The sequence below is a fragment of the Schistocerca piceifrons genome, chromosome 4 (genome assembly GCF_021461385.2).
Source record: "Schistocerca piceifrons isolate TAMUIC-IGC-003096 chromosome 4, iqSchPice1.1, whole genome shotgun sequence".
NCBI classification, from domain to species: Eukaryota; Metazoa; Arthropoda; class Insecta; order Orthoptera; family Acrididae; genus Schistocerca; species Schistocerca piceifrons.
This window is the reverse complement of record NC_060141.1, coordinates 421,384,912-421,397,673: the sequence shown is the minus strand read 5'-3', so window position 1 is coordinate 421,397,673 and position 12,762 is coordinate 421,384,912. Positions and strand designations below refer to the sequence as shown.

Genomic DNA, 12,762 nt, shown 5'->3' with positions numbered 1-12,762 from the left:
TGCAGATGCATCTGCCATGGGTGGCCAGGCTATCTGGGAGGGAAGGGTTGGCAGCTGTCAAAGTGTAGGTACTGGTGGTGATTGGTGGGTTTGATGTGGACTGAGGTGGGGTTGGAGCCATCTGAGAGGAGGAGATTGACATCTAGGAAGCTGGCACAATGGGTGAGGGAGGAGCAGGTGAAGTGGATGGGAGAGAAGGTGCTGAGATTGCGGAGGAATGAGGATAAGGTGTCTTGGCCTTGGGTCCAGATTACAAAGATGTCATCAGTAAACCTGAACGAGACTATGAGTTTGGATTTTTGGGAAGCTAGGAACATTTCCTCTAGGTGGCCCATGAGGAGGTTGGCATAGGAGGGTGCCATGCGGGTGTCCATTACTGTGCTACAAATTTTTTTGTGAATCATCCCTTCAAAGGTAACAATCCTGGGCACCCCCATTGTGGCTGGTTGCAATGCCCCCACTGAAAGAATGTTGGCCTTTGTCGACCAACATCTGCAACCAATGGTCCAAAATCCAGCCTCCCAAATTAAAGATACCAACCACTTCCTGCACCAGCTGTCCATCATTGCCACACCCTTATCTCCCGGGTCCCTACTAGTCACTGTAGAGGCAACCTCCTTATACACCAACATCTCTCATGCCCATGGCCTGGCCACAATTGAACACTACCTCTCCCAATGATTTGGAAATTCCAAAGCCACCACTTCATTCCTTGTACACTTAACCAACTACATCCTAACCAATAACTACTTGCATGGCACCCTCCTATGCGAACATCTTCATGGGCCAACTAGAGCAAACATTCCTCGCTCTACAAAACCCTATGTCTGGTTCAGGTTTATTGATGACATCTTTATAATTTGTACCCAAGACCAGGACACCTTGTCCTCATTCCTCCACAATCTCCACACCTACTCTCACCTGTCCCTCCTCCACCCATTGTGCCATCTTCCTAGATGTCGATCTCCTCCTCTCAGATGGCTCCAACCCCACCTCAGTCCACATCACAACCACAAACCACCAATCACCAACAATACCTGCATCTTGACAGCTGCCACCCCTTGCACACCAAAAAATCCCTCCCATACAGCCTGGCTACCCATGGCAGATGCATCTGCAGTGACGACAACTCCTTTGCCCAGTATGCTGAAGGCTTCACAAAGGCCTTCTCAGACAGGCAATAACCCCTGTCCCCTAGGCAAAATAATACACAAACAGATGTGCAATGCCATATCCCCACATACACCTGATCCTCACATCCATCCCAAGAATCAACCATACAGAAATACCCTTTGGCACCTAATACCATGCAGGACTGGTATGACTGAACAATGTCCTTCATCAGTGCTTTGATTATTTATGATCATGCCCTGAAATGAGGTACACCCTATCCAAGATACTTTCATCCCCTCCCAAAGTGGTGTTCTGCTACCCACCCATCCACCACAACATCCTAGTCCATCTTTGTGCCACTTTCACACCCAGTCCTCTGCCACAGGGATCAAATCCCTTGTGGAAGACCCAGATGCCAGACATGCCCTGTCTACCCACCCAGCACCACCTACTCCAGTCCTGTCACAGGCTTAACCTACCCTATCAGAGGCCAGGCCACCTGTGAAAGCAACCATGTTATATACCAGCTCTGCTGCAACCAATGGACAGTGTTTTACATTTGTATGACAACCAACCAGATGTTAACCAGAATGAATGGCCACCATCAAACTGTTGCCAAAAACAAGGTGAACAACCCACAGCCAAAACATGTAGCAGTGCACATGTGAGATTTGAATGGTGCTTCACAACCCATACCATCTGGATCCTCCCCAACACCACCAGTTTTTCTGAGCTGCACAGGTGGGAGCAACCCTTACAGCACATCCTTTGCTCCTGTAACCTCTCTGGTGTAAATTTAAGGTAACTTGCTGTTGCCCCAGCCTTTTTTAAATCTAATGTGAAATCATCACAAGTTGTCATGCTCATTGCTGAGTGTTATGACCCCATGAACCAAGTGCCTCCATTCCAGACAGTTACCAGCTTCTCTTAGAACCTGTTGAAGAGAGAGACCCAAGATCTTCTCTATTTGATTCATCCATCTGTTCCCTGACTTCCTTTTGGTCTCTTGCCCTCAGTCTTCCTTTCCATGATTATTTTCTCCAGGTTTTCTCCATCTCTCCTCACAATACAGCCAAAGAACTGGAGAATTTTTGGCTGACATGACAAAGGTGCATGTTGATACTGAGATGCTCAATAATTGACTCATTTGTTCTTCTTTCAGTCCATTTTATGTACAGCATCTTGTGCCAGCACCAAAGTTGAAATGTGTCATGCACTGTTTGTTTCTGGCTTTAAGGGTCCATGTCTTGCATCCATAAAATAAGATGGAAAACACGAGTGTTTGAACAAGCCAGACCTTTGTGGTTTTCTTTATTGCTCTGCTCTGCCAGATCTTGGTGAGCTCCTTCATAGCCACTCACTCTAGCATGATCTGTCTTCTTATCTCATCTTATCTTCACAGCTTTCTGTGTCACAAATGGTTGACCCTAAACCCAAATTGATGAAAGAATGCACAGCTTTCTGTTCCTTTAATGGACCTTTGAGTTGAACCTGTACTCGTCAATCAATTACCATGAGATTGGACTTGCTAAGATTGAGGTCCAATACATATGATACACTAATGTCCTTTACTTTTCTTAATAACTCAGCAGGTTCATTTTCATTACTGGCTAAAATCATGTTGTCATCAGCAAATCTGAGATGGTTAATAGCTTTACTACCAATTGAGATGCCTTTAGCCCAGCCATCAAGTGCATTCCTAATGACATGTTCTGCATAGAGGTTGTTGGATAGTTGTTGGGATAAAACACAGCCATGTCTCACACCTTTTAATATGCTGAAGAAATCATGCTAACACTTCTCTTCATAGCTGTGAGGTGATTGCCATACAGACTTCTGATCAGTGCTGTCAAGTTTGGTGGGACACCAAATTCGACAAGTGCATTCCACAACTTTTCCTGGACAACATAGCTGAAGACTTTCATATAGTCCAAGGAAGCAGATGAGGACAGGAACATAGAACTCTTGCAGTTTCTCGATTATTTGTCATATGTTGAGAATCTGTTCATGAGTTCCTTTACCTTCAACAAAACCTGCTTGTTCTGTTGATACGTGCAGCTGAATGTACAGCTTCAAATACTAGTTCAGGATGTAGAGCAAAATTTTGCTTATGAGGGATATAAGGACAATGGTTAGGTAGTTGGAGCAGTTCCTAATTGACCCTTCCTTGTGTAGTGGGATGAAGAGAGACTTCTACCTGTCTTCTGGCCATTCCCCCAGTTTCCCATATTCTTGTACACATAGAATGCAGCGAGTCAACACCTTCCTGCCACATTTCTTTGATAATCTCATCAGATATACTGTCTAGAACAGGGGATTTATAGTTCTTCAAATGTTTTATTGCATTCTCTATTTTGCTGTGTAAGATTGTGTGTTCCAATGTTAGCTAGTCAACTGCTTGACTTTTCCTACTGTTGTTAATCCCAGATTACAACTTTTCACAGTACTGTTTCCACCTCACAACAGATTCTTCCTTGTTTCGAACAGGGTTGCCATTTTCATTATCTACCACCCACATACAAGGATTAAATTCACCAGTGATGCTTTTGAATTTCTTGAAGAGTACACATAGTTGAGTGTGATGATGCTGAAGATCTATCTCATCACTGTTACCATTAATGAAATATGATCTGTCCTCCCATAGTCTTTCCCTGCATAGTTTCTTGTATTCTGCATGGTATGGATACCAGTTTTCTTCAGATTGTTTTGCTATTCAATTAGTTGTAGTGTGCACTGTAATATCCAAGGATGTTTTGCACTTTGTTGTTGTTCTGATGTCAGAAGTGATGAGGGTATGACCTCCATCACTTGGTCCCATAATTGTGATTCTGGTGCATCTTTATTAAGACTGATGTTCTGGAGTTTTGGTCTTACAAGCTCACCAGATTCCTGAAGAGCTTCCTTCTTTGTGAGTTCTAGTTGTCTTTCTCTGCTCTTCTTGATGGATTTCATCTGCATTTACATGGACAACATATTGTGATCTCTTCCACAGTAGCTCTAGGAAAGATCTTACAGTCCATGACTGAAGTCTATCAACGTCTTCACACTAGCGTGAAGTTAATTTGGTTCCTAAATCTATCACAAGGTGGTATCAAACTGTACAGTCACCTTGGGTGATGTCAAAACACAGTGTTACAGTCAGTCATTACTCACATGGAAATTTAGCAACTACCTACCTTGGTCACTCCTCTCACCTAGATCATAAGGTCCAACCACAGACTGTAAGTGTGTATCTTTGGTATCTCCTTTTCGAATCTGAATTTCACCTGGTCCTTCCCCAAAACCCAAGCCACCTTCCTGGATGTTGACCTTCATCGTGTTGAAGCTCACATCCACACCTCTGTATACATTAAACCCACAAACAAACAACAGTATCTTCACTTTGATAGCTGCCATCCATTCCACATCAAACACCCCCTTCCCTAAAGCCTAGGTATCCATGGCAAATGTATCTGCTCCAATGATGAATCCCTCGACAACTATACCAATAACCTGACCAGTGCTTTCCTCTCCCGCAACTATCCTGCAAACCTTGTCCACAAACAGATCTCCCGAGCAATACATTCCTCCCATCCAACAACAATGTTCCTACCCCCACACCACACAGAAGCATCCCCCTTGTCACCCAATATTATCCTGGCCTCGAATACATCAAAAAATTACTCCGCCAGGGATACGACTTTCTCAAGTCAAGCCCTGAAATGAGATCATCCCTTAACAGTAGTCTCCCCACACCACACAGAGTTGCCTTTCGTCGCCCCCCCCCCCCCCTCCCCTAACCTCTGTAACATCCTTGTCAAACCCTACAATATTCCCAGACCACCTTTTCTACCCAGCGGTTCCTACCCCTGTAACCAACCCCGCTGCAAAACCTGCCCCATGCATCCCCCCAAAACCACCTACTCCAGCCCTGCTAATGGTAAAACATACACAATTCAAGGCAGGGCCACATGTGAATCAACACATGTCATTTATCAGCTGACATGCCTGCACTGCACAGCCTTTTACATTGGTATGACGACAACTAAACTGGCTGAGCGCATGAACGGGCACAGACGAACTGTCCGCCTAGGAGATGTTCAATACCCAGTAGCGGAGCATGCCGTCCAGCATAATTCTAGGGACCTAGGGACCTGCTACAATGTACGTGACATTTGGCTTCTCCCGCCCATCACCAGTCCCTGGGAACTACGGAGATGGGAACTTGCACTCCAACACATCCTTTCATCCCGCCATCCCCCTGGACTGAACCTACGTTAACCAACCTCAATCCCATTTACTTTTCAGTCTTCTCCTTTTTCCCTCTCCTCTTTAGCCATTCATGCATCTTTTCATCCTACATAGTTGTGTTTATACTATATACCTCTTTACTTCTGTATGCATCCTCTTTGGTTTGAAGCTGGCACAGTACATAACAATGGAATATCTTTGGCTTCCCTCTGACAAACATGCCTCCATCCTTGCTACCCTCCCTGTTTACCTTTCCTTGTTGCTTCATAACCTATGTTGTGGGTAACTGAATCCACTTTCCCTTCTTCTCTTCCCCCCCCCCCCCTCTCTCATCCCTGATGAAGGAACAAAGTTCCGAAAGCTAGGAATGTAAATTTTCTCTTCTGTTTTGTGTATCTATCAGCTGTACTGAGCTGACGTAAGTACTGGCCAGCCCCTCTATCTCTTTGTTAGTATTTGTTTCACATCTTTATATGAGATTTTCCATTAATCATTTATCTTTGGTATCTCTAATTTTAGCATTAAAGTCTCCTTGAATTACTGCCTGTACTAGTTGTTGGTAGAACTCCTCTCTCCCCTGGTCCTGTGCTGCAGCAGTAGGGGCATAGATCTGGATGATGTTGAGTTTACATGGAGAAACATTCAGTTTGATGGAGATGATCCTGTCATTAATGGGTTCATAACACACAACAAAGTTGTTCTCTGTAGCTAGGAACAACTATTGCAACACCATTTCTACTTTAGTTGCTACTCCCTGAAAAATAAAGTGTTCCTTCCTTGGGTTATTAAATAGCCACTTCCTCTCCAGTGAGTCTCACTGAGCTTGAGAATATCCAGGTTGTTTGCACTAATATCTCTGCCTACTACAGCAAGTTACCCATCTGAAGTCGCCTATGCACATTCGGTGTTGTGATTTTTCTTAAAATGCACAGAGATAATTTGCACTGTGCACTGTGGTATTACTCAAAGGACATCTTTCAATCCTGCCCCCACCCCCACCCACCCAGAGATCTGATTGGAGAACTTGAAACTCCAAATAATTTAGAAATGAACAAAGCCATGGGGTTCTCATGGGAAAATTTTAGTGTGGTTTCCCATTGCTTACCACTAACCTCCAAATCCCGTCTTCTCACTGACTCAATTAATTTCCCACTGGGGTTTGTTACCCAACCTCCCACTGAGTTACTTGGCTTAACAGTGGCATCACATGTGGGTACAAAGTTGGAGAATTGAGGTGACAATCGAGGCTAAAAGAACTCTCTTACTGGGTTCTCATAATCACGTATCACCCCCATTTTTTCTTGCCAGAGTCTCAAGCTGTTCACAGAGACTAATTTGAAAGTGACAACTAAATATAGTATTGTGATAGATGCAGGTGCATTATTGTTCTTCTGTAGAATATATTTTCCTGTACCACTGAGCTGGTAATTATCATATCTTTCTTACTACTTTTCTTGTAGAAGGGTCTGACAGCAGCATATTTCAACCTGTGCAGAAATATTCCTTGGGATTGTGATGTATTGCAGGTGTGATTAAATACATTGCTCATAAGTGAAAAAACAGGATTTTGTAATTACTAGAAATATTAACACTGTGAGAGTTTTTTTATTTTGATGGAGTTAATTACATTCTCAATTTGTTTAGCAGAGCATGGAATAATTACCTGTATGTATGAGGCATTGCTTCTTGTAATTTTTTTTTTTAAATTTTGTTATCCCTTGAACTGTCTATATTGATCATATAAGCTAATTCAAGAAAGTGATTATTAAATACATTGCCTTCCAGACTGATATCCTTCACTATTTGGCTGTTTTGTTTAATAACAGAATACTCAAATTCCTTAACTGAATTCTCAGTTTCTCTTTTAACTATTGCTCATATAGATCTAATTTTACCACCTGAAAAATTGATTTAAGACAGTAAACAAGAGTTAGTTATTTTTTGATGGTTTAATCACTTTCCTTAAGACAGCACAGTAGTTATTGTTATATACAAAGGTGTTCAAAAAGTTTTGCACAGTCGTCTCTATTTTTATTTTTTGCAGGAGGAGAATGAATTTTTGGTGAACATACTTGGAACTTTTAGCTATACATTGAGCCTACTCAATGTAGCTTCCATTAACTGTGACACATCTGGCCCAATGTTCTTTTTAAGACATAAATGCACTTTGGTAAAATTCTGGGGATTGTCTTTTACACCACCACTTGACACAGCAAATAAGGTCTTACTCACAATCAAATGTTTTACTGCACAGGTGGGCCTTCAGACGACCAAAGAGATAAAAATTAGATGGAGCCAAGTCTGGACTGTAGGGAGGATGAGGCACAATTTTCCAACCCATTTTTCTGATTTTCTCCTGCGTCATATGGGCACCCATCTGCACAGATTTTTCTGTAACCTAGTGACCGTACCAGTGATACCACACTTCTCAATGACAAACAAGTCATTTCAGCTAAATTTTGTGTCATCACACATCTGTCATTTTGGACGATTTGATCAATGGTCTCTTTATTCACATCACTCACTGCCGTTGATGATCTACCGCATCATGGATTGTCCAGTTGAGAGAAATCACCCTCTTTAAACCTCTGCAACCATCGCTGGATACTGCTGTGATCCACTGTACCCTCCCCATAAACAGGGAGCAACTTCCTGTGAATTGCTGTGGCAGAGTCATCGCTGGTCTTGAGGAGGAACTCCACCACCAACGATTGTCACAACCTGACATCGATTTCACGGTCCATTATGGCTCACCTGTAAATAAAAGAAGATAATTTCATATACTAACTTATAGCTAAATGTTCCAAGTATGTTCACAAACAAAATTCATTCTCCTCCTGCACAAAATAAAAAATTAGAGTCGACTGTAAAAAACCTTTTGAACACCCTTTGTAATCTGAGTTCCTTTGTAATTTGAGTCCCTTCGTAATGCAGAAATATTTGATGTCTTAATAGTTCTATACTTTGCCGTTTTCTTGTAAAAATTGCTACTACAGATTATTAAATTTGGACTTGATTTGTCACATTACATGCATCCCTTCAGTCAGCTTCCAGTAAGGCTGCCCTGAAATTTGTTTTCTCTCATTAATTACCATATGTAAACAGAGGTTATTTTGTACTCAGTTCACTTATTTTTACAGGCTCCAACAAGTATGAAATCAGTTCTTGCCTCTGGCTGGCTGCTAACAGTTGCATTTGGAAACCTGATTGTAATTATAGTTGCAGAGGCAAAATTCTTCACCAGTCAGGTAATTAAACATTATGCTTAATGTACCACCTTCCTCTACTTGAAATAACTTCGCTCTTTTCTTTATTATGATACCAGTTGGTCACTAAATTCAATAGCTCTTTACCACTGGGGATAAGTAGGCTGATTACCGTGAGCCAAATCTAAAATGCTGCTTGATTTAATTAGCATTTTTTTATTGCATGTCATTAGTCATTACTGAAAAGCTGGCATACTTTAGCTGAAACTTGACATCTTTTTCATACACATAAAGCCACCCATAGTTCTACAGATTTCGAACACTGTAAATGAGAATGTTGTACTTATTGCAGAAAACAGTGGTTCTCTTACCAAGCAGGGTATCTGCAACAGGGAATTTTCATTTTGTGTTGAAATGGTACTGTACAAAATCATGTAAAATCATTTTTCACAGTGATTGCCATCACCACAACCACCACCACCACCAACAACAACAGAAACAACAACAACAACAACAACTGCATGAGCAGTAGCAGCAATAACAACATTCCATCCTGGAGTTTCCATTGTAGAATGTTGAAATAAACATTCTTGTTTATATTCGCAATAACCTGAATGAATGGAACAAGTGGTATGAAAACACCTTCAAAACTGGCTGTCATTGACAAGGCATCACACTCATCTTTGGTCTCTGTCATTTAGGACCTTTTTATAATCATTGTCCTAACATCATGCTGCATGGCTGCAAGTGGTACATCAATCTATGTAGACACATTGGACGGTCTGTGTTGATGTACCTACAAATTGAGCAACTTCATTCACAGTGGTAATGGTCACACCCAAACACAATTCTGTCACATGACCACATCAATTTATCTCACTGCACTGATTCTATACAATTAATTTGTACATATACACTGCTTCACTGTCTTAACATTCTTTTATGGTGAATGATCACAGAACCAGCTAGTACCATTTCTACATTATGTCATTATGTACAACAGTGTAAACCAACCAGTGTGCTCTTTTAAGGTGTGACTAGTGTTTTGGCCAATATATCTGTTTTGTATGTATGATGAGTTTGTTTTTCTCCCTTACAGGCTCACGAGTTCTTTTTATTTGCTGGACTGATGATAGCAGATATGGCAATTTTTGCATTGATGGCAATGAGGTACAAGTACGTTGAACCTCTCAGTCAAAATGACGACATGCAGATGATATCAACTCAAGAGGGAGAGAAGCAGGGCATTGATAACCAAGTTTTTAAAAATGATGACTAATATAATAATTTTATCTGTGATAAAGTGGAAAGATTTGTACATAATGACATGTAAGATCAGTATTTTTAAAACTGTATTTTAGACCTCAGAAATATTTATTTTGTAAATATTGAACAAATGAAATACATGGCTGTGAACTATACTGGAAATAATTTTGATTAAAGTGTCATCTTTCTTATTGTTAGCTTAGTTCCATTTGCACCACATAGTTGACAAATTATAGCAATTTAAAAAAAATAAAAATATTCTGAAGTAAGGCTACACTGCAACTAAATGAAAATTTGTGTTTTAAACAAACTGATCATCTCTTGACAACTTCAGTCTCTAATTATGTTAAACTGTGACTTACCTTCCTTTTCCTTTTTAGGCAAATGATCAGTTTATCAAAAAAATTGTTTTCATTTCTCTAGGATATGTATAAGACCAACAAATTATTACACTTCCTATAAAAATAGCTGCAATTGGCAAAATTGATTATAAGTTGTACTTCACACTTGTTTTCTACAAAGCAAAGCAATATTTTCAGGTAAAGTAATATTGTTTTTCAAAGTTGGTCTGGTGTGCAGCAGGTTACATAAAACAAAAATCTGTTAATTTGAATACTGTGTTAGTATTATCTGGTATAATAGTGCAGTAAAATACAGCCAACTTCCAATATGGTTGGAAGTAGAACTGCTTATAATATATAGCCATGTAAAACAACAGATTTTTGATTCAACTGCTGATTTGTTATTCTACATGTTGTTCTGTTGTATTCACAATTGTGAAATCACTGAACATATGAAACAGTGTTTATGAAAGCAAGCACTGCAACCCAACTGATGGTTAACCAAATGAATCAATGTAGTGTCTAGTGGAGAAACTTAAAGGAAGATTTAAAAATTTAATTGATTAAAGGAGAAAATATAAAAATGCAGCAGGCAAATGGAATGCAGACGTCTAAAAACTGAAAATGGCAGAAGGTGTAAAGTAGTCAAGCAGGAACACTTAAAAGAAAAGTGCAAAGTTGTAAAAGCACCACTTCAAATTCTGGGGTGGTGACATGTGGATTTTTGTCCCTCCTCCTAAATTCACTTGGAGATGTACATGATCTACTGCCAGACCCAGAGATAAAAATTACGCTGTGCATCAGCAAATATGTGATCAGTATTTTGGTTGTCAGCAATTTTTGTGTATAACTGAACTCGACTGTTACATCCTTGAATCTATTATCTGTCAGACAATCTTAAAAGTCTTACAACTCCTCTTACATCCTGTCTTATCACAAGTTTTAATGAAAGAATGGAAGAGCTTTTAAACTGAAATGGTTTCTCTCTTACATGTGACTATGTTAAAATGGAAACTGTGACAGCATTCTTTGCTATGATTGCATTAGGTTTATGAAAATGGTGAATAGAAGACAATAGAAAGAAACAGATTTTCTGAAAAATGTTCCTGTAACTGCAAAAAAGCCACAGAAAAGTTTCGTTAAGAGTGTGTTGCAGTTATTCAGCCATATGAAAAAAAAAGTGCACCTTAGATTGGCCAACTCGTGTGGCATCTGCTGGCTGATCGGAAGCAATCTAGAACTGCTTAACTAGTAATTATCAGTTCATTTAGATTTCCAGATCAAAGAGGAAACACATTGAAAAGTTACTAAATGATCATCAGATATATCATGATACTTTTCAATGAGAGGAACACAATGTATCAGGACTGAAGATCTGGCTGAAATACCACAATACATGGTTGGTGCTAGCAATAAAAAACAAAACAGAGGAAATCATGGTTCACAGGAGGCATTGTGCAACAAATAGTGTTTCCATTTTATGAAATTGTGGCAGATATGACAGACATGGCTAGCCATGAGTAGATGGTTCTTTGTATACTTTGTGTTGACCCTGAGACACTAGAAGTAAAATAACTTTCTGTAAGTATATACTGTCCTAAGATTACAGTGTACAAACACTGGCAACAAATACATCCTTGTAAAAGTCTCATAAGGAATTAAGTTTCTCTGCACCCATCACTGTGATGGTACAGCTAATATGTGTGAGTGGAATGAGGGTGTGAAGGAAATCTTCCTTTAAGACCAGCCAAAGAGCTGTTAGTTACATTGCAGTTATTTCTGTTTAGGTCTTGCACTACAGGAAGATTCAAGAAAATGTGATGCATTGTGTAACATCTTGGTAGCTATGAAAGTCATCTCAAATATTCACTGATGAGCCAAAACATTATGAGCACCTGCTTCATAGCTTGTTTGTCCATCTTTGGAACAAAACACATCACTGATTCTGTGTATCTTTGATCCAACAGTTTGTTGGTAGGGTTGTAGAGGTATGTGGTATTAGATATCTATGCACACATCATGTAATATGTATAAATGAAGGGCCATTGATTTGTGTACACAGTGACGGTGCCTTATAGCGACTCAGATGGGTTCCATAGAATTTACATCAGGCAAATTTGGTCACTGGGACATCAACATGAGTTCACTATAATGTCCCTCAAACTATTGTAGCATGTTTCTGGCTCTGAGATACAGATAATTATACTGCTGAAATATGACATCACTGTCAGGAACAATATCAAGCATGAAAGGATGCAGATGGTTTGCAGCTATCAGCATGTCTTCAGTTATTACTACAGGTCCCTTGCAAGTGCAGGAGAAATTCTCCCATCGCATAATACTGCTCCCACCAGCCTGTGTCTGTGGCTCTGCATGTTTTGAGCTGCCATTCACTGCAATGACAGCATTTGTAGAGACAACTGTCAACCTATTGTAGCAAAATATAATTCACCCAAACAGCCAACACATTTCCACTGATCCCAATGGTCCCGTGCCCACTGCAATTGTAATTGATGATATTGTTGCATCAACATGCAAACATGTGGGTGTTGTCTACCATGGAGCTTCATGTTCAACAATGCATGAGGAATGTTGTGCTCTGAAAC

At 40.2% G+C, this 12,762-nt stretch overlaps 1 protein-coding gene across 3 annotated transcripts in view; it reads left to right on the top strand.

Moving 5' to 3' along the window:
• Positions 1–9,980, top strand: part of LOC124795504 (peptide transporter family 1) — a 347,550-nt gene extending 337,570 nt beyond the window's left edge. For all 3 annotated transcript variants that reach the window (XM_047259564.1, XM_047259565.1, XM_047259566.1), the window contains 2 exons: positions 8,484–8,591; positions 9,649–9,980. In XM_047259564.1, coding sequence (XP_047115520.1) covers positions 8,484–8,591; positions 9,649–9,828 — 288 coding nt within the window. In that variant the 3' untranslated portion in view covers positions 9,829–9,980. The remainder of the gene's footprint in view (positions 1–8,483; positions 8,592–9,648) is intronic.
• The last annotated feature ends 2,782 nt before the right edge of the window (positions 9,981–12,762 follow it).